This window comes from Ambystoma mexicanum, chromosome 9, assembly GCF_040938575.1.
Source record: "Ambystoma mexicanum isolate Mex_15411 chromosome 9, UKY_AmexF1_1, whole genome shotgun sequence".
NCBI classification, from domain to species: Eukaryota; Metazoa; Chordata; class Amphibia; order Caudata; family Ambystomatidae; genus Ambystoma; species Ambystoma mexicanum.
The window spans coordinates 336,915,518-336,940,348 of record NC_090931.1 but is presented as its reverse complement, the minus strand read 5'-3'; the positions used below and the strand labels follow the sequence as shown (position 1 = coordinate 336,940,348).

The 24,831-nt window shown below is 43.5% G+C and overlaps 1 protein-coding gene across 3 annotated transcripts in view; it reads right to left on the bottom strand.

The window, feature by feature from the left end:
* Positions 1–24,831, bottom strand: part of LOC138488041 (ester hydrolase C11orf54 homolog) — a 258,137-nt gene that overhangs the window by 168,719 nt on the left and 64,587 nt on the right. For all 3 annotated transcript variants that reach the window (XM_069614760.1, XM_069614761.1, XM_069614762.1), the window contains one exon: positions 9,826–9,975. In XM_069614760.1, coding sequence (XP_069470861.1) covers positions 9,826–9,975 — 150 coding nt within the window. The remainder of the gene's footprint in view (positions 1–9,825; positions 9,976–24,831) is intronic.

Below are 24,831 nucleotides of genomic sequence, written 5' to 3'. Positions count from 1 at the left end.
AGTTGTGAACACATTGCAGCAGAAACAGAAACTGGAGGAGAGAGAAGACGCCAGGACCACTGTCAAGTGTCGAGCAGTTGACGGTCCTGAGAGGGTCTTCACCTCCAGGAGCCTTAATTGCAGAGGTCACAAAGCGGGAAGCGTCAGAGAAGGAATCCTGCCCCCTGGAAACCTGGGACTGAAAGGCTGCGCAGCCGGAATCGAAAGTTTAAAAAGTTTCCCCACTAACAAGGCTGTCTCCGGTGGCAGGCGAGCACCAGAGAGCCTTTGGAGCAGAGGAAGCTACACGTGCGAGTGGCGAGAGCAGCGGCAAACTGGAAGCAGCAGAATGATTGACCGCAAGGAGAAGCTAAGGCACAGGACCTGGGAGCAGCAAGGGGAAACGGATGCGCATGCCATAACGCTGGTGAGTTCACCAAGCTATTGTGACACTGGAGCGCTCTGTGATCGCTCGCATGCTCAGAGCAGGTACTTTAACGCCAGAAAGCAATCACGTAGGGAGGAAAACATGAAGGAAGGCAATTTTGATTACCGAACTGGCAGAAAGCAGAGAAAACAGTGTTTTGTAAAACCAATGTGACCTTAAGCATGCAAGTTTATTTTAAACCCAGCAACAAGATGGGGCAATAATTCCAGAACCCAATGCAAAATACCATTACCAAAGCCAAAAGAAAGTTAAATCAAGGCAATTTCAAACCAACAAACATTGCCAAAGTCAGAATGGGGCAAATGAAAGTCCCAGAGACTGTAAAGCTTATTGCCAATATTTGAAGAAGTGCATAATAGAAGCTGGTATTAACCCACATTGCCAAAGCCAAAGAAGAATCATTGTAAGCATTTGGTTAATGCAAAAGTGGGGAAACAAAAGTGCCATGAAGGCTGACCTTCGGGTAAAGGTTATTCAGAAGAAGAGGAGCATAACTTGCAAAGGTTTTGGAAATCACTAATGTGCAATAAAGAACACCAATGTGAATGTTGTCTTGCCTAACCAATTGCTTAAAATTGGTGTTGTGAAGCAAGAGACATTGCAAAGTTGTTGTAAACTGATCTTAATCACAGAGGCACTTGTTTTTCGTAATTTGCTGACGTGGCAGGGGAGTATACCAGGTCAGAGGTTGTGATAACACGTTATGCTGTTCGCGCATGGGAGTATACCTGAATGGAGAACTTTGAAGTAGTAGGCCTGGAATGGGAGTAAACCAGGTGTAATTGAAGTAGTAGGCCTGACATGGAAGTAAACCAGGTGGAAGTTGATGACATGCTGTGAAGTGGTGTTAACAAATCATCCTGACAAACTTTAATTGTGGAAACAAGTGGACTATTGATATATTTTGAGATATTGTCAAAGCATCTTGACATATTTTCCTTTCTGAGTAAGAACTGTGTAAAACTGTTGCAGAAGTGTTTAACATCTTCAGAATGAATAGGTTGTTGTAGAACAACCCTGAAAAAGACAATGCATGTTAATGTTGATGAACTAGTGCTCTTGGTTTATAAGAAGAAGGCTGTTTGAGTTCTTACTGAAGTGGGCGAGAAAGAACCTTTGTTGAACAATTCTTAAGTGTTGAAACATTTGTTGTCAAGTTGAAAGCACAAAGAACAGCATTGGAATTTAGCTACAAGACAGGATTTTCCTTTTTTTGTTTTGTTTTACTGTTGAAACAGAATCCTGCTTGAATCTGGGGAAGGGAAATATGTCTAGATTATAAGGAGAGGCAGTTATCATATTGTGAACTTAACTGTTATATTTGTTTCTTTTGAACTGTCATACATTACCTTGTTGAGTTATTGGACATATAAGTGTGAGGTACAGAACCCTTTTGGTTAGAGGGACTGCCTTTGTTTATTTTAGGCAGCGAAATCCGATAGTGAGGCGTTTATCCAACCTTTTGAGTTAATAAAATGGCATCTTTTGAAAAACATTCACAAAGTTGTCCGCCTCACATTTCTGACCCCTCACATATACCATGGCTAATTGCAACAGACGGGCAGTCCTAGAACATCTACTGAGAGGAAGAAACTCTTATCCTAATACATCTTCTAGGTGCAGTAAACAGTCTATCCTCGCCTATCTTCAAGGCGCATTGGACTGCTTCTCCCTATGAACAGAACATTCAGGAATTTCGATTAGAAACTATATACTACTGATAAAGGCATACATGTAAGATTTTTGGAAGAAGTTGGTTTGCCAAAGCGGTCATTAGCTGAGCAGGAGGAATTAGACAAAGAATTGGCGGTACAAGAGCTAATAGCAACAGCACTTAGCCTAAATGTTGGGAAATGATCTGGCCCACATGGTCGTCCTGCTGAATTCATCAGAATAATGCCAAAAACCATATATGAGGCGCTCAATGAGATGTAAAAATCATCATTTGGAAAAGGTCACCTCCCAGCAACACAGACATGTGCACAATACACTTCTCCTAAAGAAGGATAAAGATGCTACTCTGCCAAATGTATATAGGCCAATAAGCCTAACAAATATAGACTGCAAAATAATGGCAAGGGCATTAGTGAAATGTTTGGAGAAAGTCTTACCAATGTTAATGCAAATCAAGCAAAGCAGGCTTTGTGAGAGGTAGTCTGTCTGCAGTAAACATGTGGAAGCAGATTCTCTCCATTTATGAGAGCAAGAGGGTGAATACTAATGTGGCAGCCTTGTCACTCGACAAGGAAAAGGCTTTTGACTGCATTCAATGGAGATTTCTATTCAGGATGCTTGAAGAAATGGATTTGGGATGAATTTCCTAAAAATTGATCCAGATATTGTATAACAAACCCACTGCTTCAATCATTACAAATGGATTTTGCTCACAGACATTACATTGGGCAGAGGTACCAGGCCAAGGCTGCCCTCTCTCGTCACTACTTTTTGTGCTGGCAATGGAACCATTGGCAAAGTGGATTAGGAAGACGGAAGAATCCAAGGTATAAGATACAGAGGGGTAGGGCGAAAACCAAGGCTATAGGCAGATGACCAACTACTGGTAGTGCGGAAATTTGAAAGTCTTGCTACTTGGGCTAGAGATGGGAGGGGGCCAGGGGGAAGAAAAAAATCAATGGTTTTGGGGAGCTCTCAGGATATAAAGTAAATTGGTCAAAGACTGACGCACTCCCTCTTACAGACTACTGCCACCGAAATTCTGTCACAAATGAGGATGTGGTCCGTTTTGGATTCTGTTGGTTCACCGTTAAAATGAAATACCTCGGGTCTGGCTCACATGATATCCAAGTGTGATGATGGTCAATATAGGCACAGCAACGTTGAAATTGAAGTTAGAACTGGAGATGTGGTCGGTTCTGAAACTGTCTCTTTAGGGCAAGGCAAACGCTCTTAAAATGACTGCGGCACCAAAAAATAATTACCTCCTTTTTATGATTCCACTCTTCCCGGAAAAGGATCAGGGGGCCTGGGACAAGGAGTTTGTTTTGTTACTCTCTATATGCAGCTTGTCAAGGCAAATGCTGTGCAGTCCTTCTGTTGGGTGGGGATGCTGCAAACTCATGTCTTCTCATTTATAAAGAAATTGGGTTTTCCCCACCCAGGTAGTCTGTTTCCCCACAGGCAGTCTGTAACCCCCTCTCCCCTGGAGAGGGGGTTACAGACTCACTCATCTTTAACTGCAATGTTGGGGAGCCATGAGTATCCTTCCTTCAGGCATTCTTTTAGATGGGGAGGAAGAAAAGTCTCCTCTGGCTGTTGGGCCACTGTACTCTCTCTGCCACTACAGGAACCAAGTGGGAAAGGGGTGCGTCCTCACCATTATAGTCCATTATGAGATGTAGAAAGCATCTGTGGTACACTCTGGTTCTTCTCATAGACTTCCAGGGCTTGAATGTGCATCTGGAGGTCTCAGGTCCATTTCAAGTTTTCCATCTGAAAGGAAGTGGGGGATTAGGGGATCAGTTTGGTCCATCAGGCAAGTTTGGGATTTCAATATGCTCTTCAGCATTCTTCCTCCCCTCAGGAACCAGACTAGGCTCTCTGTAGTCATCTCTTCCCTCCTAATGCGCAGATTACTCCCTGATACGGTCCAGGTTTTCCTCCAACAGAAGGGAATTCTGGGAGTTGCAGTTCTTGTACCGTGGGTTTTTCCAATTGATCTGGGGTTCTGCAGTCTGATGAGGAGTACAGTAAGGGTCAGTAGGGCGGGTAGAGCCACCCTGTGATTGTCTCCTGCCCAAGTGCAGGGGACTTTCACATTGATTTATGGAGACGTGAAAACAATGATTCCCCCATTAAAGCAGCAACCCCTCTATGTTGTTAGAAGTGTTAAATGCCTTACCTAAGTTGGTTGTCATTGCGCCATTACACTTTTCCTAAAAGAGGGCTGAGAACCTGTTGGATCAGGGGACTTTCAAGACTCAAAGAAGCCAATGGCTTCCACCACTTCCATGATGAAGGCTCCCAGTGTCTCCGCTACATCTACTCCAATCCCAGGGAAATTAATTGTTTTTATGTAATACTCATGCTCAATCGGATCCATCTTCCCTGCTTGCTAGAGCATTTTATAGAAATTCAGATATTATTTCTAATTTCTTGAATTCCAGATTCTTTTAATTTGGCTATATAGTACTGGGATGTCTTTTAAAAAATGTTATTGCCAGTCATCTACCAGCCTTATCACTCTTATCGCAATAAATTGCTTAAGAAGTAATACTGATCGACGCTGTCCAAAAATAGCTTTCCATTTCCCTCATTAGACAGTAATCGCTAGTATACTTTTTATGATCCTGTTCGTTTGGGACATTTCTTTACCTCTGACACTTCCAATTCCAAACCATGGCTACTTTCCAATGTGCAATTCCCAGAGCTATACATTTCCCCTTTCGTTACAATATAGTAACTTTCAGACATCCTGTAAAGTTGTACTTGTGATTTCTTAAGATACGTTGGTATACAGTTCTTTTGCCGTGGGATTTTTCATCGTGGGACTTTTCATCACCGTTTTTTTCATCGAAAAAAACTCATGTTTTTTTTTGGGGGGGTTAAAAATGAAATAATTTTTTTTGGGGTGTAGGGGTATAATTATTAAATATAGGGGAGGGTTTGGGGGAGGAACCTCCCCCCAAAAAAAAAAGTTTTTTCAATGAAAAAAACGGCGATAAAAAGTCCCGCGGCAAAATAACGTAGAACCGATATGTTATGCTGACATGCTCTTCCTAATACATATTGACCACCTGACCAGTCAGACACTGTGCTTAATGTATTGAGGCCCCCCATCCATAATAATTCCAGCGTTTGCAAAATATGCTAAATCCGCTAATACCTTTCTGTACAAGGAATCTTGTCTTTCATCTGGGCCTAGAAGAGCCAAAAAACGAGCCACAATATGAAATGCTACTTCTCTCAATTGCCCCTTAAGTCCAGAACCCTACCCTCACCATCCCCTTGTGTTGCTTAATGAAGATGAGCACTGATTATAATGGTGACCTTTCTTTTTTCACAATCGCAGGATTCGCAGGAACAGAAATATTGCCTAGGGAACAATGTAGAACAGACAAACAACTTTTCCTGCTGTAATACTTAGGATTACTGTGATATCAATAGGTTATACTTTAAGACTTTCTACCAGCAAATGTAACCCCTGAACATTCAGGGTGCCCACACATTATCCCATATTGAGCACAACTCATGAAAGGAACTTGGAACACTTCCAACACAGTGTTTTCCTCCCTACCCAACAGGTAATCGTAATGTAATTACTCCCTGTACAGCATATTCCAAATGTGCAAAATCAATAACGCCACAGTCCTCTTGCAAATAACAAGAAAAATGTAAAACCAGAAAACTACAGAAGGGTATCTGATAACTCCCAACTTAGAATAATGAGAGCATCCTTGATTGAATGGCTTTAACTCCTAAACAAACGTAATCAATGAGCTTTGATATTGATATTGATATTTTATTTCTATCGCGCTCGTACACAAGTGTTTCAGAGCGCGACAAGGCAAGGGAGAAGAACAGGGAAGAACAAAACAGCGATCTTACTTGACCCAGTGATATTAAGAACGTGCAAGTGCATGGGAGAGGGGGAGGGGAAAAGTGCATGGAAGGGGGGAGAAGTGGAAAGTGCGAAGCAGAGGAGAAACAGATAAATAAAAATAAATAAATAAATAATAAAGGCAACAAACAGTTTTAGTGCAGCCAGCAATTTGCAAGTGCTAGATTTAAGGCAGCAGACAGGGTAGGTCTGATAAGTGCAGGAAGAAAAAGGGGGGGCTGTATGGGTACAGATACAGACCCAAGTGCAAGGGGTGGCCCGGAGGCAGTGCGGGAGGGTGGCAGAGTGAGCAGGTACCTGGGCCCGCAGGACAGAGGGTGGCCAGGTGCACTGTGCCAAGAGAGAACAGATCAGCAGGGGAGAGGGGGAGCGAAGGCAGAAGAAAAGAGGAAGGTCTTGAGGTGCTTCTGGAACCGGAGATGGTTCTTCTTTAGTTTTAGAGTGGCAGGGAGGCTGTTCCAGAGGGATGCTCCAGCCGAAGACATATATCTACCCCCCGCTCGTTTCTTTGAAAAATGACTGACCCTGAAGGAGTTGGAGGTAGAGGAGCAAAGAGCTCGAGAGGGGAGGTATTTGCGGAGGGATAGCTGAAGGTATTTTGGACCCAGTCCCCAGAAAGCCTTGTGGACAATGCAGAGCGTTTTGAATGTAATCCTTGCATCCACTGGGAGCCAATGGAGAGATTTCAGAGCTGGAGAGATACGATCCCAGGGCTTGAGGCCAAGGACAAGTCTCGCAGTCCTGTTCTGGATTAGTTGCAGAGGGCGGAGAGTAGAGGCAGATATATTTAGAAAGAGGTTTGATTTGCTACTGATACTCGGTAGCAAGAAGTAAGTTGAAACTGTAAAAAACACTTGCTTTCATATTAACACTAAATTGAACTAATAACCTTTCATATTAACACTAAATTGAACTAGTAACCTAATCAGATTTCCACTTAAACGTTAAAAAAAGAACTCCTTTACCAACCCACATTGAGGCAGATTTTTCAATGTCTGAAATCTGAGTCAGACCCAATAGCTTCTTCGTTTGTGCATGGCAATACCATCTTCCCATTCAGCTTAAAGATGGTACGAAAAGGGAAATTTCCACTTGTATGCAATGCCATGCTCGCTCTGCGGTTTTGTTAGTTCGGCCATCCTACTCTTCAGTATGGTACTGACAGAAAGGTCCTGAAACAATCCAATTGATGTCCTTCAATGATGATCTATTTTTGCTTCCAAGCCTTGCTAATAATCCAATACCTCTGATTCTAAAAATGTACCCTTTTGAAGAAATAACCATTAGTAAACGTTATCTGCAGGGTACTGTGAGGGGTCAGAAATGCGAGGCGGACAACTTGGCAAAGGTTTTCTGACAAGTAGCCATTTTATTAAAGTATAAAGCTTTCTCTAAGCTAACAAGGTTTTCCCTGCCTACGAAACAAACACTAAACATAAAAATGTATCTGTCCCTTACACTTTTACATACAACAAAATAATATAGGAAACATAGATGACTGTTCAGGTTTAACAAAATAATAATCATATTTAAATGAATCTAAAGATCCTTGTAACCAGGGTTGGATCCCCTTCCCCAAGATCAATGCAGGATTGCTAATAAAAGGTACCAAAAAGGATAACAAAAACTCCTACAACTACTACAACTACTCTGTGATGAGGTTAACTTCAAGTATTGGTTAACTGTTTCAGCTTCCAACAAGATTGAGATTCACAAGTTCCTATAACAAGTTACAACACACATTGATGTTGTTTCATTACACTTATTCATTTGCCACATGCCCAACTGTTTCCCTTTTTCCTGTAATAGTTTAGCCAAGGTCTGTTATTGATCTTCAATATTACCCTCTCTTGACATGGGTTACAGTTAGGTTTCACTATGGCCCTTTCATGGCTTTGGCAATGTAGGATACAGTTTACTTTGAATCTTGCCCCCTCTTGTCTTTGGCAATGATGGTTATAAATCGTGTTCTCTTAATTCCACTTTACATATGGATAATAGCAATTATGTTTTTTTTCATTAGTTCGGCATTCAAAACAATTAACTTTTTCCTCTGTCCTTGTTATATGTGGACAGTGGCAAATATGCTTTCTTTCATTCGTTTGGCATTTAAAGAAATTACACGCAGCATGCAGTGTTTCACGGAGCGCTCTGGGGTTACCTGTCACAGGCCAAGTCACTGTTTATTTCTTGCATGTCCGTGATCTTCGCTGCTGCTGCGACCTCTTCAGTCCTCGCAATCAGAGCCTTTGACAGCTACGGTTTAGTTTCTGTGTCCTGCGTTTCTTCCAAAAGGAGCCTGATGTGCTCCTGGCTTTCTCCAACACTTGCCAGTCACCGCAGAGGAGACCAGGGAACGGGAAACTTCTTTCTTGTGAAAGGCAGTCGGTTCACCTCAACGCTTTCCACTGTGCGACCTCTACAGTTTGAGCTCCTTAATCCTATGACTCTCTCAGCACCATTTCCCGCTATATCTACAGCGGCAGTCCCGGAGTCTTCATTCCTTAGCTCTACCTGCATACACGGTTGCTCATTGATTCTCCATCTACTTCTGCCACGACTTCCACCATGATTTATAATGGCCTGCAACTGAAGGCGCTTTAAATCATCAAAATTACTGCTGGTGTGGGTCATTAGAAACACTAGACTGCACAACACTAGACTGCACATTGCAGTTCTGTGTCGCCAAGCCCCGCTTCCTCGTCCCAGTACCTAGGTTATTATGGGACTTGAAGTCCCTATTGTTTGGGATTCTTATTATTTGAAAGTCTTCAGTTTTACAATAGGCAATCAGGACTGTGGGGTCATAAGGGAAATTAGTTAATGTGTTCTACCAATTCCCTGTTCAAAGTCCCCTCCCATGTGATGCTACTACAGAACACCTCCCCCCAGGTTCAGGATCAGGAAGCGCTTGCCATTCCCTGGCAATATGAGAAGGGTCCCAGGCCAGGGTCTTTGGGATAACCACATTGGATTCATCACAGTACACTTCACAGGACAGTGTTGAACTGAATGTTTAGTGTACACATTACTTCCCCTCCACACATTTTTTCTCAAACTTTTTACTTGATTTCAGAGTGGTGGGCAAAGGGTTGTCTAGTCATCAAGTTCAAATGTTACAAATGTTTGCGTTGTACAAATTGTGTAAAGTCATTAGAAAAAGGGTCTTTGGACCCATGTAAACTGAGAGGCTCTCCAGATCAAATGGGATGTGCTGCTGCATAGAGGGATTTGGGGCAAGTCAAGAAGTCACAGTAAGCACAGAAGCAAGGGTGATGCATTTTCAATGACTGGGGGAGATCTTCAAACCAAAATCATAAAAATTCCTTTTCAAGCTACCCATTCTCAACCAAAAGCAGTTCTATAAAATCATACCATCAGGCCAACAGCACCAGATCGTTGGTGATGATCAGAGGCCCTGTTCAGCTAATGGAAAGGAATAAGGTTAGGTGTGACTCTTGGTTTGCACAACATAGGCAAGTGTGTTAGAAAGAAATGGGCACTTGCAGTACCATGCTGTTGCTTAATGTCTTTTTCAGGGCATTTGTGGTGTGGTGGAACTAGAGGACAGTAAATTAGGAATTTCAGGATGATGGACTGTTAAATGCAACATACTTTCATTCTTTCATCGTTGGGGGATACTTTGCTTCATCAATGATCAACCTTAACACGAAAAATAACTGTCTGGATTGCTCATCCTCTTTAATGAAGATATCAAACTATGTTTTTCATTCATGAAAATTATAACTAAATTTTAAACCCTAAGTGTTGGAATGCTACTGTAAAGCCAAGAAGCATTGCCTGTTTTATTGCAACTCACCATAACATGAAGTTTTGCTTTTCCCTGTTGTATCACAAAAGTGCCTCCGATTCCCACTGTTTGTTCTCCATAGTGCTGCTCCAAGGCTTTTTTCATGCAGCTGACAAAGTTATCCTCTCCAGTTCGCTTGTTGGCTTTTACTTCGATAACCTGAAGAAAATGCACACAATAATCGGGGCAGTTACTAACTAAACCTGCTCATGCTTCATGAAACTACACGCAGTCATGGGGTTCACGAGTAAATGGCTACTGCCCTTCAGCGTCTATAATTGGAAAACTCTGGTTTACTCTTTTACTCTACCAGTGTGACATATTAACAATTAAACTGAATCTACAGTAGTCCAAATGCAATTTGTAATTCTATAGAAAAGGGAGTTAAAGAATCAAAAATGCACCCCCCCCTCCACTCTCGAGTAGGTAAGTAATGTTTGACTGTCTACTGAAAAGTTTTTATTTGGGCATGATAAGAGTAGTCCTCTTTCTGAATTGAAAATGCCACATAGGAAACCGTGTACTCGGTTTAACTAATGGTGATAAACAGATAGCTATATCACAGATAAAAAGTGAAATATAATCTCCCTGTAAACAAAATAATGTTCCATGGGAGATTTCTTTCAGTAACCTGCAATGCAGGAGTTGACAATCCCTCACCTGGCAGCTGTGGTAGGATTTACTTTACAATGATTTGGTGGTACAATTAGTTCATAAGATTATGGAATGTCCACATAACAGAATTATCCTTCCACACACACCATGCAGTGGCTTATGCAGCCTTTAAAACATCCCACACCTTTCACCTAACCGTTAGTCTTACATTGATCAACCACAAACTCACATTTTCTTGTAGCAGGATTAAAATGTTGCTTTAGTACCACCCATGTAGCCACCTTTGGCATCAACAAATGTGGCACAGTCAGAGACTTGACTCTATTAAGAGGAGCGGGGAGGATGGAGAATGCTCTCAAACTGGGGCTAGATGCCCACCAGGGTGCTTGCCAGAGCCAGCCCTGTCCCAGAGGCGGGGTGAGGGATTTGAGAGGTTTCTTCTACATGTGCCTGGTTGAAAATGCAGAAGTATGACTTTTGCGTGCTGAAACCTGCAGTACAACATGCTAGCCAGTGTTTTCTCTCTTGTTCTTTAGGGCTGCTGAGACTAGGATTACTTGAGGCAAAGAACCGATCAGACAGCAGATCACCAGCGAGAGATGCGGCAGAGAACAGAAAGCTTGCTGAACATTGCGCAGAACAGACCGTCAATCTAGACACACCTTCAACCATGAATACGAACTCTGAAATTGACTATTTATAGCAGGCCGCCATTGCAGAATGTCAGCTGGCCGGTGTTCAAAATAGAGGTTGGCATTTAAGAGCATTCTTTTTTTAAAACACTTTTTATTAGCATTTTTCCAGAACAGTAACCACAACACCCAAAAAGGTCTCCGCCCCCCTCCCTCCCACCCTCGTGTATACAGGTTGCTCTATCAGGGCCTCTTCTCCTGTTCCTTAGTATACTGTGGATGGTCCTTTATGTTCAACAGTTCCGAAGAGGTTGGGTCGGACCTGCTGCCACTCCCTTGAGCCTTGTAGCCCCATCCCCCTCTTCTACTTCCACCTCCCCCTTCTAACGGATACTCCTTCATGGCGGTCTTAGGTCGTTATCTTTTGACAAATCCCACCGGGCCCCTACCGCACCTAGGGCATTTATCCAAGCAATCCTTATTCATTGCCTACAGCCTAACCAGGGTTACATATGTCCTGTGTATGATGTTAAATTGGACCAGCTGAAATCGGGCATTGCGTGATACCTTCCAGACCATTTCTAGTATCTGTGCCCACTCCCTCTCCGATATCTGGTATCCCACATCCGCCTCGCATTTTACTTTCACCTTCAGTTCTCTCTCGGGCGTCCCTCCCCGTAGGGCTTTATAGATCCGTGAGATACGTGCCCCACCACCGGTTTGGTCTTGCAGTACCCGCAGCAACAGACTTGCCTCCGGTTCCTCCGGGATTCCCTCCCAGATTTACGCCAGTCTCCGGACCACCGCCCCGCACGGCAGGAACAGGCCCTGCGGGACCCCGAACTTCATACACCATTCAGTACAGGTAAGCAGTTTCCCTCACTCAAATAGATCTCCCACCGTCTCACACCCCTTGTCTCAGAGCCTCTGTATGCCTGCCCTTCCGACCGTCTGGCGAAGCCTCTGATCCATGCGCCACGGAAGTTTGCCATCATATAGCCCCCCAAATCCACTCGTACCAAAATACTTCTTCCACGTCCCTCTCACCACCTCTCACCACCTCAAACACCACGAATCTCCCCTTATCCCCCACTGGACACCACAAAAGTTCCACACCCCTCCGATTCGGCAGTAAGTCACCTACCTACCCTTTCAGAATCCCCCCCCCCCCCCCTGGCTTATCCCATAGCAACACTGACTAATTGCGACACCACTAAGTATTTCTCGGAATCTGGTAGACCCAATCCACCCTTCACTCTGGACCTACGGAATGTCACTAGAGATACCCTCCTCCTCCCGTATTCCACAGTAGCTCCACCTCCTCCAGCATCGTGAAGAAAACTTTTTTCATCACATATGGTATGTTGGAGAAGTAGTAAAGCAGTCGCGGAAGGATCACCATCTTACATAGTGCTACTCTTCCCATCAGGGAGAGAGGCAGGTTTTTCCAGAATTGGACCAAATCACCTACTTTCGACAGCGCCCTACCTGTGTTATGAACAATGTGTCTTCCATGTCGTGGAATATCTGTATGCCAAGGTACTTAAATGACTCCCTCTACCATTTTATCCCCACCCTTGGTAGATCCTCCAGTTGAGTATCTCGCAGCCTTCCCAGCGGGAATAGTACCGATTTGTCTACGTTAATATGGAAACCGGACATAAACCAAAGGATTTGCAATATCTCCAGTAGCTCTGGGAGGTATACCTTTGTGTCTGCTATATAGAACAGCAGGTCATCCGCATACAATGAAACTATATGTCCCAGACCCCCCAACTGCAATCCCTGTATCTGCCATTTCTTGTCAGAGAAATGCCGCCAACGGTTCCAGGGCCAAGGCGAAAAGAATCGGGGAAGCTGCACAGCCCTGCCGTGTCCCCCCGCCCAATTCCAACAAATTAGATATCCAGTTGTTGGTCCGCACCATTGCCATCAGCTTGTTATACAGCAAACCCAGCCATCTGCAAATGTTTTCCCTAAACCCGAATTCCCTTAGCACTCGAAATAACCACTTCCATTCTAGTGGATCAAACGCTTTCATAGAGTCAAAGGAGGCTATCGCCATGTTCTGCTCCCGCGACTTCACTTGATCCATAACATAATGGAGACGAGTAATATTGCCGTAGGTATTCCTACCCCAACAAACCCACGCTGGTCTGGGTGGATAAGTTGCGGCGCCACCTACGCCATACTAGTAGCCAGAATTTTCCCTAGAATTTTCCAGTCAACATTTAACAAGGATATGGGCCGATACGCCATGCAGTCCAACAGGTCCTTTCCTTCCTTCAAGATCACTGTAATCACTGCTTCTCTCATAGATTCCAGAAGGCGTCCCTTCCAAAATGCTTCCTCATATACCCTCTGGAGCTGCGAAGCCAGGAGATCAATGAAAGTGGAGTAAAACTCCACAGGAAACCCGTCACTAGCAGGTGCTGTGCCTCTCCTCATATTACTGATTGCCCATCAAATATCTCCCTCCTCAATTGGGGCCTCCAATTCCTGCCTCAGGTCCTCCCCTAGTTTCGGTAGATGTATTAGTTCCATAAGGTCTTCCACATCCACATCCACACTCTCACTCGTATATAGAGCTCTATAAAATGCCACAAAGGCCTCATTAATCCTCTCCTGAGTGCCTACTATCTCCCCGATCCGGTCCTAATTTGGGTAATGACCCGACTCAGATTTTCTCTGCTGATCAGCCAGGCCAGTAACTTTCCCGCCTTATCCCCTTCTCCATGCAGTCGGACATCCCACTTACTGTTGTCAAAATGTGTCAGGTCTACTAGGGTCCTCTGATGAAACTCGAGCTTCTGTGCCAAGCTTTTCCCTACTTGGGCCCCTCTTGCCGCCTCCCTATCTAGGTCCGCCACCTGAGTTTCCGTCCGGTGCAGCGTATCCAGTAGCCGCTTCCGCATACCTACTGTCAGGAGAGGCACAATCCCTGCATAGTCGCCTTAAAGGCGACTAAGAGCATTCTTTATGATTTCTCTTCTCTTTAACCCGTACTCTGGTGGAGAGCAAGTCAGGGATTGGTCTGGGGAACCTGGGAAGCAGCTGAGGTGGGGTACCAATCGAGGGGGGGGGGGGGAAGAGAGGAAAAAGGAAGGCAGGAAGGTCAAATCAGTGTGGTTTGTTTACAGTGAGGTAAATGGATGAGAATGTGGACCGAGAGACCAGGTGGAGGAAGAACGGTGCATCCAGTGTGGAGGCGAATTCCAGAGAAGTGTGCAAGGTGAGCTATTGGTATGTGAGAGGCAGTTCTTGTGCCATCTTTAGTTTGGACCATCTGAGGCAGGTCACTCATTGTGATGTGCCTGACCCTGTCAAGGAGGGGATAGGGACCCCGCTCAACCTGGGTCAGGAGGCCTACCGGGATGTTAGCCAAAACCAGTCCTTCTCCAGAGTTGGGGTGAGGGAGGGTCTCAGTCTCTGCCCCCTTCTCATGTGCCTAGTTGCAAGTAGGGAGTACCACTCTCAATAACCCCACGTGTATTTTCACTTTGATGGCCAGTGTTCTCTCTTTTTCTTTTCCAGGGCTATGGGATCCATTATAAGCAGCAGTGACTGGCGAGATACCGGACCCACAAAAGAGACTAAATGAGAGTGTGTGAAAGGGGAGTTATTGGCTGGTGAGAAAAAGTGGTAATTGGGTGCGAGTGTGTGTATGGTGAGCGTGGAGAGTGACCGAGGGAAAGTGGAAGATTAGGTGAGTACATGTGTGTGAGTGAGACAGGTGATTGGGAGAGTCAAAGGAGGGTGCACATAAGAGGGAGGTGGGTAGAGAGTACTGGGGCATGGAGATAAGTGGAGAGGAGTGCAGAATAGAGGGGAATAGAAATTATGGAGTATAATGTTTCTGAGGTCTTCACTTTCACTGTATCTCACCGCTATCTGGTTCCATATTCACATTGTCTTTATATGGAAGTAAAATATGTTGTGCAAGGAGTATAAAGTAGCAGTGAATAGTGGAGAGTAGCAGGGATGGGCGATCATAGGGAGATAAAGAACAATAGATAAGGGTGTCGGTGGGAAATGTGTGAACATCAGAGAAAGGAAAAGTGTAGAACTGGAGGAGAGGGGTCAGTGAAAGAGGAAGGAAAAGACATTGGGGTCAAGAATATAAGAGCATATATGGGGAAGACAGAGTGATACATGAGTATCTGGAAAGCACAATTTTCCATTATAAAGTTCAGACAACCCTGTGACATCAGGATAGGCTGCACCTAGGAGACCTTTTAAGGGAGAAGGCTGCAGCCATTAGTCCCTCACTATAGTAAGCATCCTAGACAGTGGACATTATCGATCTCTGGTTGTCTACAATGGGGGCAGGGAAGCCTGGGCTAGGGAGGTGGGAAGCCCGCTGGAGACAAGAGAGGGAAACATGTTAGTGTCCTACTATTCCCACATTTCAACTACCATCCACTTCAATTGAAAATTGTATAGTAAAGACCCTTGGACCAACTCTCAAATCATTGCTGTTCTTAAGGCAGCAGTGACAGTGCTTAGAGGAACACACAAATCAAACGGCTACAATTCTGTGTAAAGTGAATTAGTTATTGGAACTTCAACAAAACCTTCTAGGTATACCAACTCCTGTTCTTGTTGAAAAGTAAATCCAGCCAAATTTCTATAAGAAATGTGCTCAAAACACATTTCAGATAGTACATTCAGAAATTGTTTGGGTTACTGGTACAAACAATGTACAACCCTTCTGGTATAAGAAAAGGGCAACAGAGCGAGCATTGTACAGATAAATGTAATACAAAAAGGGTTTGATGTTAGATGCTCATTGAAAAAGCTCTTTAGTTGCTATTCCTTTTGACAGTGACCAAGCATAGAATAGAGCTTCGATGCAACACCTGTCGAACTTAATGGAAGAGATTGGCTCACTGATGCCTTTGTGAGATGGACCAAACACTCTACAGAGCACCAGAAATGAGCTTCGCTAATATCAAGATTACGAAAAGGAGGTCAGCATCAACGCTCTTAGTATTACAGGACACATGCAACCCTTCTTCGTGTGCATCCCTCCCCTCTCCTTAGTGGTTCACAAGAATGCTGAGTATCCTGGCACGAAAGCGCGCAGATCAAGAGGAAATGTGGCAGTTGAACTCAAAATCTCTTCTGAAAGAGTTCCAAGGCATTTAAGAAAAACAGTATTGGCAATGCCAACAGTTTTGGCTTTTGTATAGGGATGGGACATGCATTTTCCAGGCATGGCCATAATGGTACTAAATGGCTGTTGATGATAGCAGCTGCAAACTGGTGCGAGTACCTGGCCATATAATAGGATGCCTGGCAAATGCCTAATACCTAGAACACAAGCCAAATCTGTTGGCTTTGCTAATGCTTGATATGATATGGCATTTATAACGCGCCTATACACAGGTGTTTCAGGGCGCGACGAGGCAAGGGAAGGGAAACAGAGGGAAGAGAGAGACAGCGATCCTACTAGGCCAGGTGACATTGAGATCGCGCAAGTGCGGTGGAGGGGGGGAAGGGGAAAAGTGCAAGATGGGGGCAGTGCAGAACATGGGAGGAACAGTGAATTTATGAGGATGATAAATAGAATAAACAGGATAAGAAGTGTAGCCAGCTGGTGGCAAGTGCAAGAGTAAGTGCAGACATCAGGTGTCAAGTGCTATTAGGGGCTGTAGGGATACAGAAACAGTCCCCGAGTGCAAGAGTTGCCAGGGGGGCTGTGCAGGTGTGCAATATTTACATACTGCGTATAAATCAAGTGGCTGAAGGTGCACGTGGCTAAGATATTTTCATTAAACCAGTAGTGCATTTACAGCCCCAATAAAACCATTATTTCTCAGAAGACTGCTTTGCAATAACCCTGGCAGGCACTTGAGCACAAAGTTTTATTTTACTGCTTGATAAAGTTAGCTCAAAGGGATGCCAGGAGGATGTGTTTTAAAAGGGGAGCGGAAGAAAGTGTGTGGAAATGGCCATAGCGATTAATATGGACATGGACAGTCAAAGGGCGAGTAAATAACCAAACAACACCTACAAGCTTTGTGTCCTTCATATCGCACCTCCCTCCTAGCCATACTACAATGTAATAATCCGCTAATTAGTGCCACCTAATAGCCAAAACTAATGACTGATCTATTATATGGCATTGCATTGTAACATTAACAAACAGATCATGTTGGCTCAAATTTCTCTATGCATGCCTTCCTAATCTACACACTGTCAACCTTTTTAAAGAAATTACAAGCAACTTTGAGTCGTTTTCTTTGAAGCTTTGGAAATAGCAAGGAGAGCCCTGAATACTTAAAGTTAATGCAGCATGTAGGCAGACTGTCTTTTCCAGACTTTAAATGTTAGACTTTAAACGTTAGTATAAGGCTGCAATGATCAGCTGACAAATTGAGTTCATCTGTAAAGGAACTCTTCATACCATATTACAAATATGTAGTGATTTGAATAGACATTTTCAAATACCCAAACGAACTAGTTAAACCCCACTGTGGAAGGACCCCTTTCTTTAAAATATATTTGTATTATATTTGTATTCTGCAAACATCTTATCCAGAAAGAAACAGTTGGCAAGACAGATGGTGGCAAACAGAGCGCAGTGCTTCAACCTATTTGTCTTTGTTAATAAATAACTCTTTGAATATCTCCACTAGGGATGTAACGGTATTAAGGTATACCGTTAAAGATACCGTGAACCACTCAATTAGACAATAATAACCGTCACATTGTTTATACCGGTATACTGTTTATACCGTTAAGTGTTGTCTTGATATTGGGCAAATCTTCCTCGGGACCAGCCCTTGGGAGCAAAAATTACCCAATTCAGCCCAAAATACAGGTTCTATTGTGCCGAGCAGTGAACTCATGCTAGTGACAAATGACACCTTCAATAAGTTTTAGTATTCTAAACAGTGAATTTCAGCAACATCTTGGGATTCAAGTTAGAGAAGATTACAAAGCACAAAACTTAGAGAAATGCAAAATATAGAGAAACATAGAACTTAGAAAAACATAGAGAAACACAGTCTTACGCCCCTTCAATCAGCACTGGGAGACCCTGGCCCTCATAAGCTAGCTGTAACAAGCCCCGCTCAGAGGACAGCGCTGCAGGGTGCCGACAGAGCCATAAATTCCGGACACTTGATCTTGCTCGAACCAAGTCCACAGATCGATCTCCCACCTGAGTCATGTGGGCATGCATTTTTATAATCTCGTGCTGTCAGTCCATGACGCACAGTTCCAGAACTTTCCCTGTGCAAAATATAGGCTTGCTCATGGAAAAACCCAACTCTGTGAATTTCCACTCCTGCTCCTTTTCTGTGCCCCTCCCTACTTGGAGCCCATCTGCGCGAAAGCTCAGGAATGTCTTATCAGTGCCTTCTCAGAGAAAGAGGATTTTACCGTTAGAAAGGCAGAATATTCTAAGAGAAGCCGAGATGAATTAACCCCATGTGAGCAAGCTCTAAAAGGCATGCACTCATAGCTTAGTGTTCATAGCGCATAAAACTGGCTATCTAAGCGCTATATAGGTGCCATAATGTTCCAAACACTCCAATAATGTCTATTAGCTACAGAGCTGGGGCCTTCGCCCTGCCTGTTTATCTACAATGCATAATGTGACCTACCACCCCTACTAGGCCTGCATATTCCTTGTAGATCACTACTGCATAATGGAAGTGTTACAACAGACTACTGTCAGCATTTTTGGCACATACTTTGAATAAACTATTGGCTTTCAGCGGCTAATGCTGTCATCTAAAGCCCTGATTGGCAAATTTGCAATTTTGTGTATCACTACACTCCACCCCTATTCAAAGTGTGTGCGACAATGCTGACTAATACCCATCAACATAGTATGTAGTGCAGTGATAAAGACCTTGGGGCTTTGCAAGAGGTTTAAGCAAACTATCTTCTAGCGGTTAGTCAGCGTGGCATGCAAGGTTAGTAAAAACACTACCTAAACAAAAATGTACACAAAGTGAACAGTGACAAATACCCTTGCCAAAACCTGGCCTACACAAAAATACCTACACAAAGTGAACATGGACATTTACTCTAGGGCTAAATAATTATTGTATAACTGATTGTCAGTTAAAAAGCAGCATGCAGTTAGAATGTCAAGGCAATCCGTTGTAGTCTAATCTACAATGCACTATTGCATTTATGTATGGTTACCAATTCTAAACCTGGCAGCCTTTCACTCTAAGGGCCTACCCTCCCCCTGATCCCAGGGCATTCAAACGTGACTATGGGCTGTGTGATTAGACACTTCCCCCATGTATGTGGAACCAAACCAAAAACCATCTAATTTCATGAGCAAGGTGAACCCATGGGCACCAGGTTATCAAAATAAAAACAATTCTACTAACTTGCATTAAAACATGGCATGTGTTATTCATGCAATCAAAAGCAAGCGGTTTGATCCATGTGTTTGCTGGTAACTGTAGCTCTGTGTGCCAGTGGGTTGAGGATGGTCGCCCCCACTCAGTAAAAAGCCAACACCTGCTGATTAAACAATGTTTGCCATAAAATGCATCGTGCGTATTTAGCAGTCTTGTTGACCTGCCCTATGGCAGAAAAAGTGTCTTCATAACTAAAGTTTTGCCATCTGAGGTGGTGGCCAATACTTGTAGCAGTGTTGGGCGTATCAATGGGCCCCACTAGGCCAGAAGTTTTATAGCAGAGCTGGCATCAGAACCCATAGTGGCTAGCTTATTGTGCACAGTTTCTATGTCAAAAGCGTATAAAGCTCCTGTTACTCCCCGCTGCTCCCGCAATTAATGAATCTAGCTCCCTAGCTACGCGCACTCTGGTGATGGGCCATAGAAATGGACTCCATTTGTAGCAGCTTGGTAGTACTAAGGAAACATTGCCTCGTGATAAATCTATGTCTAAGTGTATCACTGTAATAATAGAGGTGTGCATTACCAGCCTACAATTTAATTGTTGCCTTACTACTAGAAAATCTAACATGTTCACAGTTTCTACCTTGTGTGGCTTGGAGAATACCCTTCTCCAAGTGGGATGCCTACCATAAACAAAATTAGTTTTAGCTACAAACACCATGCTACCATCCGGCAGTGGCTGTTTCATCACACCATTGTGTGAAATGCATTTAGTCAAATTATAGTCCATAAAATCTTGGCGAGAACACTCGCTGCAGTTCTTGGTCAGAAAAACAAATCGTTGGATCCATTCACTGAAACATTTGGGCCTAGGATTTCATACGCACCAGTCATATGAGTCAGTGACAAAAGATGCCCGACAATGTGCCAGGCCAGTACGCTAGCAATTCCATGTGGATACTAATTTGTAGCGCTTTTCCAAAGAATTATTCTAAATGTCTACAATCAAAAGGTGACTCTTTGCATTAGTGTGCTGGAGACAGCTGTCCCCACAAAAACATGAAACTGGTTGGTTTAACAAAAACCGTGTCACACACTGTTTTATAAAATCAAATATCAAGTTTGTCATGGTTTCATTTACCCGCCTTAAGGCTAGCTGTAAAAGTATCCAGTGTTTCAAAGATTACCATCTCAAATTAGAGCTCACACACTTGGCAGCATTACTTCCAATTAAGAACCTTAACCAACGCACAGCTGACTTTGGTGTGCGCACTCATTTTATCTCAAAATAAATTACGCTCCTGCTTGCATAATCCTGCTGCCCACACAATTCATAAATCATTTTCCTGCCTACGTGCAACGTAGTAGTTTTAGAAAAGGCAAAATATCTCTGGTTAAAGCAATTCAGTTGGAAGAGCAAAACATTTCGTTTTTTCAGATTCATCTCAAAAAGTGCATTTAAAAACCGTTTTTCAATGTGTTAGCATTCAAGTGCTGTGTCACACAGCTGTTTGTGGTGCATGATGTTACAGTCCACAACCCATTGTCCACAGTCCTTTAACCAAGAAAGGCAAAACATATCAACCAAGTTATTTCCAGCAACTGAATCATTGGAATGTGCAGCATCAAATGTTTGATAACTAGCCAAGTCTGCACCGTGCCAGTTCAGCAAAAGTTATTACTCTGTTGGACACCTTTCGCAGGTTGCAGAACAAATGTCCTCATACGTCATGCATGTTAGCAGCATTGAGTGCGGTGCAGGACAGGTTCAAAGTTCACATATCATCTCGCAGTGACTCGCTTTCTCTGAGAATGCGTCTGCTTGACTGATCAGTGTCACCCGCAAATTGCACACATCTACCCCAATCATGGCACGCAACTGTCTTGGTTTTTTGCCTAGGCAAAATACAAACAGAAATGTTAGGATTTCATCAAAAGTACAATGTCATTGTTAGTCACGTTGGGATGTCATCAAAACTACAATATCAGCGTTATCCACCCCTTCCCTTAACACCACCCCCGCCTTCAGAAGTCTCATCAGGTAACTACACACTTTATCATTGCTACCACAATTATTTGTCACCCTTCTGCATGTTACTGGGGGCTTATTTGCACTCAACCATACGGGGTGTAACTGCCTAATCACAAACTCATTTGTGCAATGCGATCCTAGTTGGTCAATGGTACTTCAGACTGATCTGTGATTTTACAAAAGCCATATAATAAGTACCCAGGTCGCACTTCTCAATGGATCAATGCTTTTCTTTTTCACCAAAGCGATCACGAATGCCAGGCACCAACTTGCTTCCAGTGTTTCATGATCTTGATTTAGGTTGCCCTGCTGGCATCACTCCATATTTCAAAGGTAAAGTATTTCAGTCCAATACCGCTTGCAGTTAGTTGCACAAGCAGCTTTGTTTATTTTTCTCCATACAGCTAGTGCCTTTCAAGCCTCTGGTTTTCCACGTGTCATTTTCCCAAAGGGTGTCTGCTGATTTCTTGGCCCACCCCTTTGAGAGCGATAGTCTGAATCAGTTCCTTTTATTTGCTTCAACAAATCATTCATTCTTGCACTAAGCCGTGAGGCTTCTGGATCATGGCTAATGTGCAGTGTTCATGTTATACTCCAAAGCCCCGCTCTGCATGTTGTCTCTTGCAAAACGGCTACCTTTGTCAGTTTGATTCCATCTGGAACACCATAATGTCTTTGTCAGTTAATCCAGCCCTGGCAATGTAGCTTGCATTTTGCAAGCTGTGTATTTTCACTTCTCAAAGCGCCTAGAGGTTTCTTCTCCAGTGCACGGCGCTTTACTTCAGTTCACATCACATGGAGCACTGGTATGCAGCTTGCACGGCAATGTCGCTTTACTTCACATCACATCACATGGCACATGGGGATGCAGCTTGCACGGCAATGTCTCTTGAAATGGGCAGCTGTCTTTTCTTAGCCCATTCACAGATGCACAGGTTCCCCAAATGTTCAGATGCAATGTGCCCGTCTGCCATCCTGCATGCAGCATTTGTTTTCCTTCCAGTGTTGAAACTGGGCTAATTTTTTACTTCTGATCAGCTCTGTTATTGCATGCCGGTGTTAGAAAGCATACGTACATCAGCATGTAAGGTAGATTGCACTCTTTTTCAATTTCTCACTCACAGCAATTATTGCCTTCAGTTCTGTTTCAGCATTCTGTCTCTGCACCCCCCTCCTCAGTTTTTGCTCACACTGACGGTGTCTCTCACAGGGGATGGAATGCAGGAATGTCATTGTTTATCTTTCATGTGCACATGGCAGCCCCATGAGCACGCAGCAAACTTATCTCTTTGCCTATAACTCTTAAATTGGGGCGGCTTCAATGAAAGGCACTCGTTTCAGACAGTTCATCCAGATTAACTGTTTCCTGCCTTCCTCCAAAAGTTTTTTTTTTCCTCGCGCACCTCGCCCAAGACAGTGCAAGTTATCTTCAAGGCACAAGCTCTACACAGCAAGACTCTTATTTTCAAAAGAGGCACTTTTTCTTGTCATCAGATTCTACTCCATGTAACTTTGCCAAAATGTCAAAGCGTCTTTTAGCCTGTTTTGAACTGATCAATGTTCCATTTAAAGGCATACATTTTTCTTTTCTTTTTCCTCGTAACCTTGTAGTTTGGCTTCACAAACTCACTCCAATGCAATGTGCGATCTTTAAAAAGAACCCGCAACCCACTAAATCTTTGTGCTGTCTTATCACACACAGATTTTTCATTCTGTTGTACCATTGCCAGAATATAACCACTTATTTCAGTGCATTTAAAACATGCCATGTGTAGTGCAGCTTCCTGCACGTTTTTTTTTCTCTGCAAGAGCAACCCACACTCTATATTGCTTGTGGGCTGTTAATGTGTCAACAACATTTTTCACCATGTACCTCAATCAACAGGTCACTATTTCCAAAACATACATCACTTATAACGCAACAGTACAAATCCATGGCATAGCGTGGGAACAGTCAAAAAATACTCCAGGGGCAATTTAGGGGCAATTTAGAAAAATATAAATTGTCTTTTCCCCCCAAACCATTGCAAACTGATTCTGCAATTCCAAATCAATACACAAAAATCGGAAATCCAAATACCATTCACTCACTTTCTTTTTTAAGTGAGTCTCTCACCCATTGTAAGCATGGCACAGCTAAAATGCAATGTAGCCATTTTAGTGTGTTTCCTTTAAACAGAATGCACCACCAGCACATGGAATTTACAGTTGCCAAAAGAAAAACAAACCCTTTAGGCTCTCAACACAGATGTTACGCTTTCTCCTAAACACGGCTCATTCCCACGTTATCTTCAGGAATGTGAGCACTTCAAAAGCATACATTAAAAAAAAGCGAACCTTCGCCTCCTTACATTACAGCCCCCCACTCGCTAGCACACTGGGGCTGAGTCAATGGTTAGAATTACTGTTCACAATTTGCATATCAAATCCTCGCAACTATTTTCCTGCCCTCATGACAGAATAGAGTTGAGAACTCCGTCTCACTTTGCATTTCAAATTACAACTTTAAACTTGGGGAAACCGCATGATAAAATTCTTTCCTAATTGAACATAAATCTTTCTTGACCATTCATCGGAGCGCTTTAAACATAGCCATTTCCCGCTTGTTTATCGCCATGTGCTCCCTGGCACCATTCCCAAGAAATAAGTCAGCCACGACTGATTTACTGAAGGGATTCTTAACCACACAAGCTATCGGCCACGGCAAGCCGACACAACGTTGCTGTCTTTTGTGTCTCAGAGCTGCAGTGAGACCACCAAGGAAATGCGACAGCCTGCTCATCACTCTGCACTGTGTTCTCTCACACAATTTGTCATTTCACAGCAAGGCACTGCTCTGCACAAATCCCCAAGCTGCCACCAAATGTCTTGATATTGGGCAAATCTTCCTCGGGACCAGCCCTTGGGAGCAAAAATTACCCAATTCAGCCCAAAATACAGGTTCTATTGTGCTGAGCAGTGAACTCATGCTAGTGACAAATGACACCTTCAATAAGTTTTAGTATTTTATTCTAAACAGTGAATTTCAGCAACATCTTGGGATTCAAGTTAGAGAAGATTACAAAGCACAAAACTTAGAGAAATGCAAAATATAGAGAAACATAGAACTTAGAAAAACATAGAGAAACACAGTCTTACGCCTCTTCAATCAGCACTGGGAGACCCTGGCCCTCATAAGCTAGCTGTAACAAGCCCCGCTCAGAGGACAGCGCTGCAGGGTGCCGACAGAGCCATAAATTCCGGACACTTGATCTTGCTCGAACCAAGTCCACAGATCGATCTCCCACCTGAGTCATGTGGGCATGCATTTTTATAATCTCGTGCTGTCAGTCCATGACGCACAGTTCCAGAACTTTCCCTGTGCAAAATATAGGCTTGCTCATGGAAAAACCCAACTCTGTGA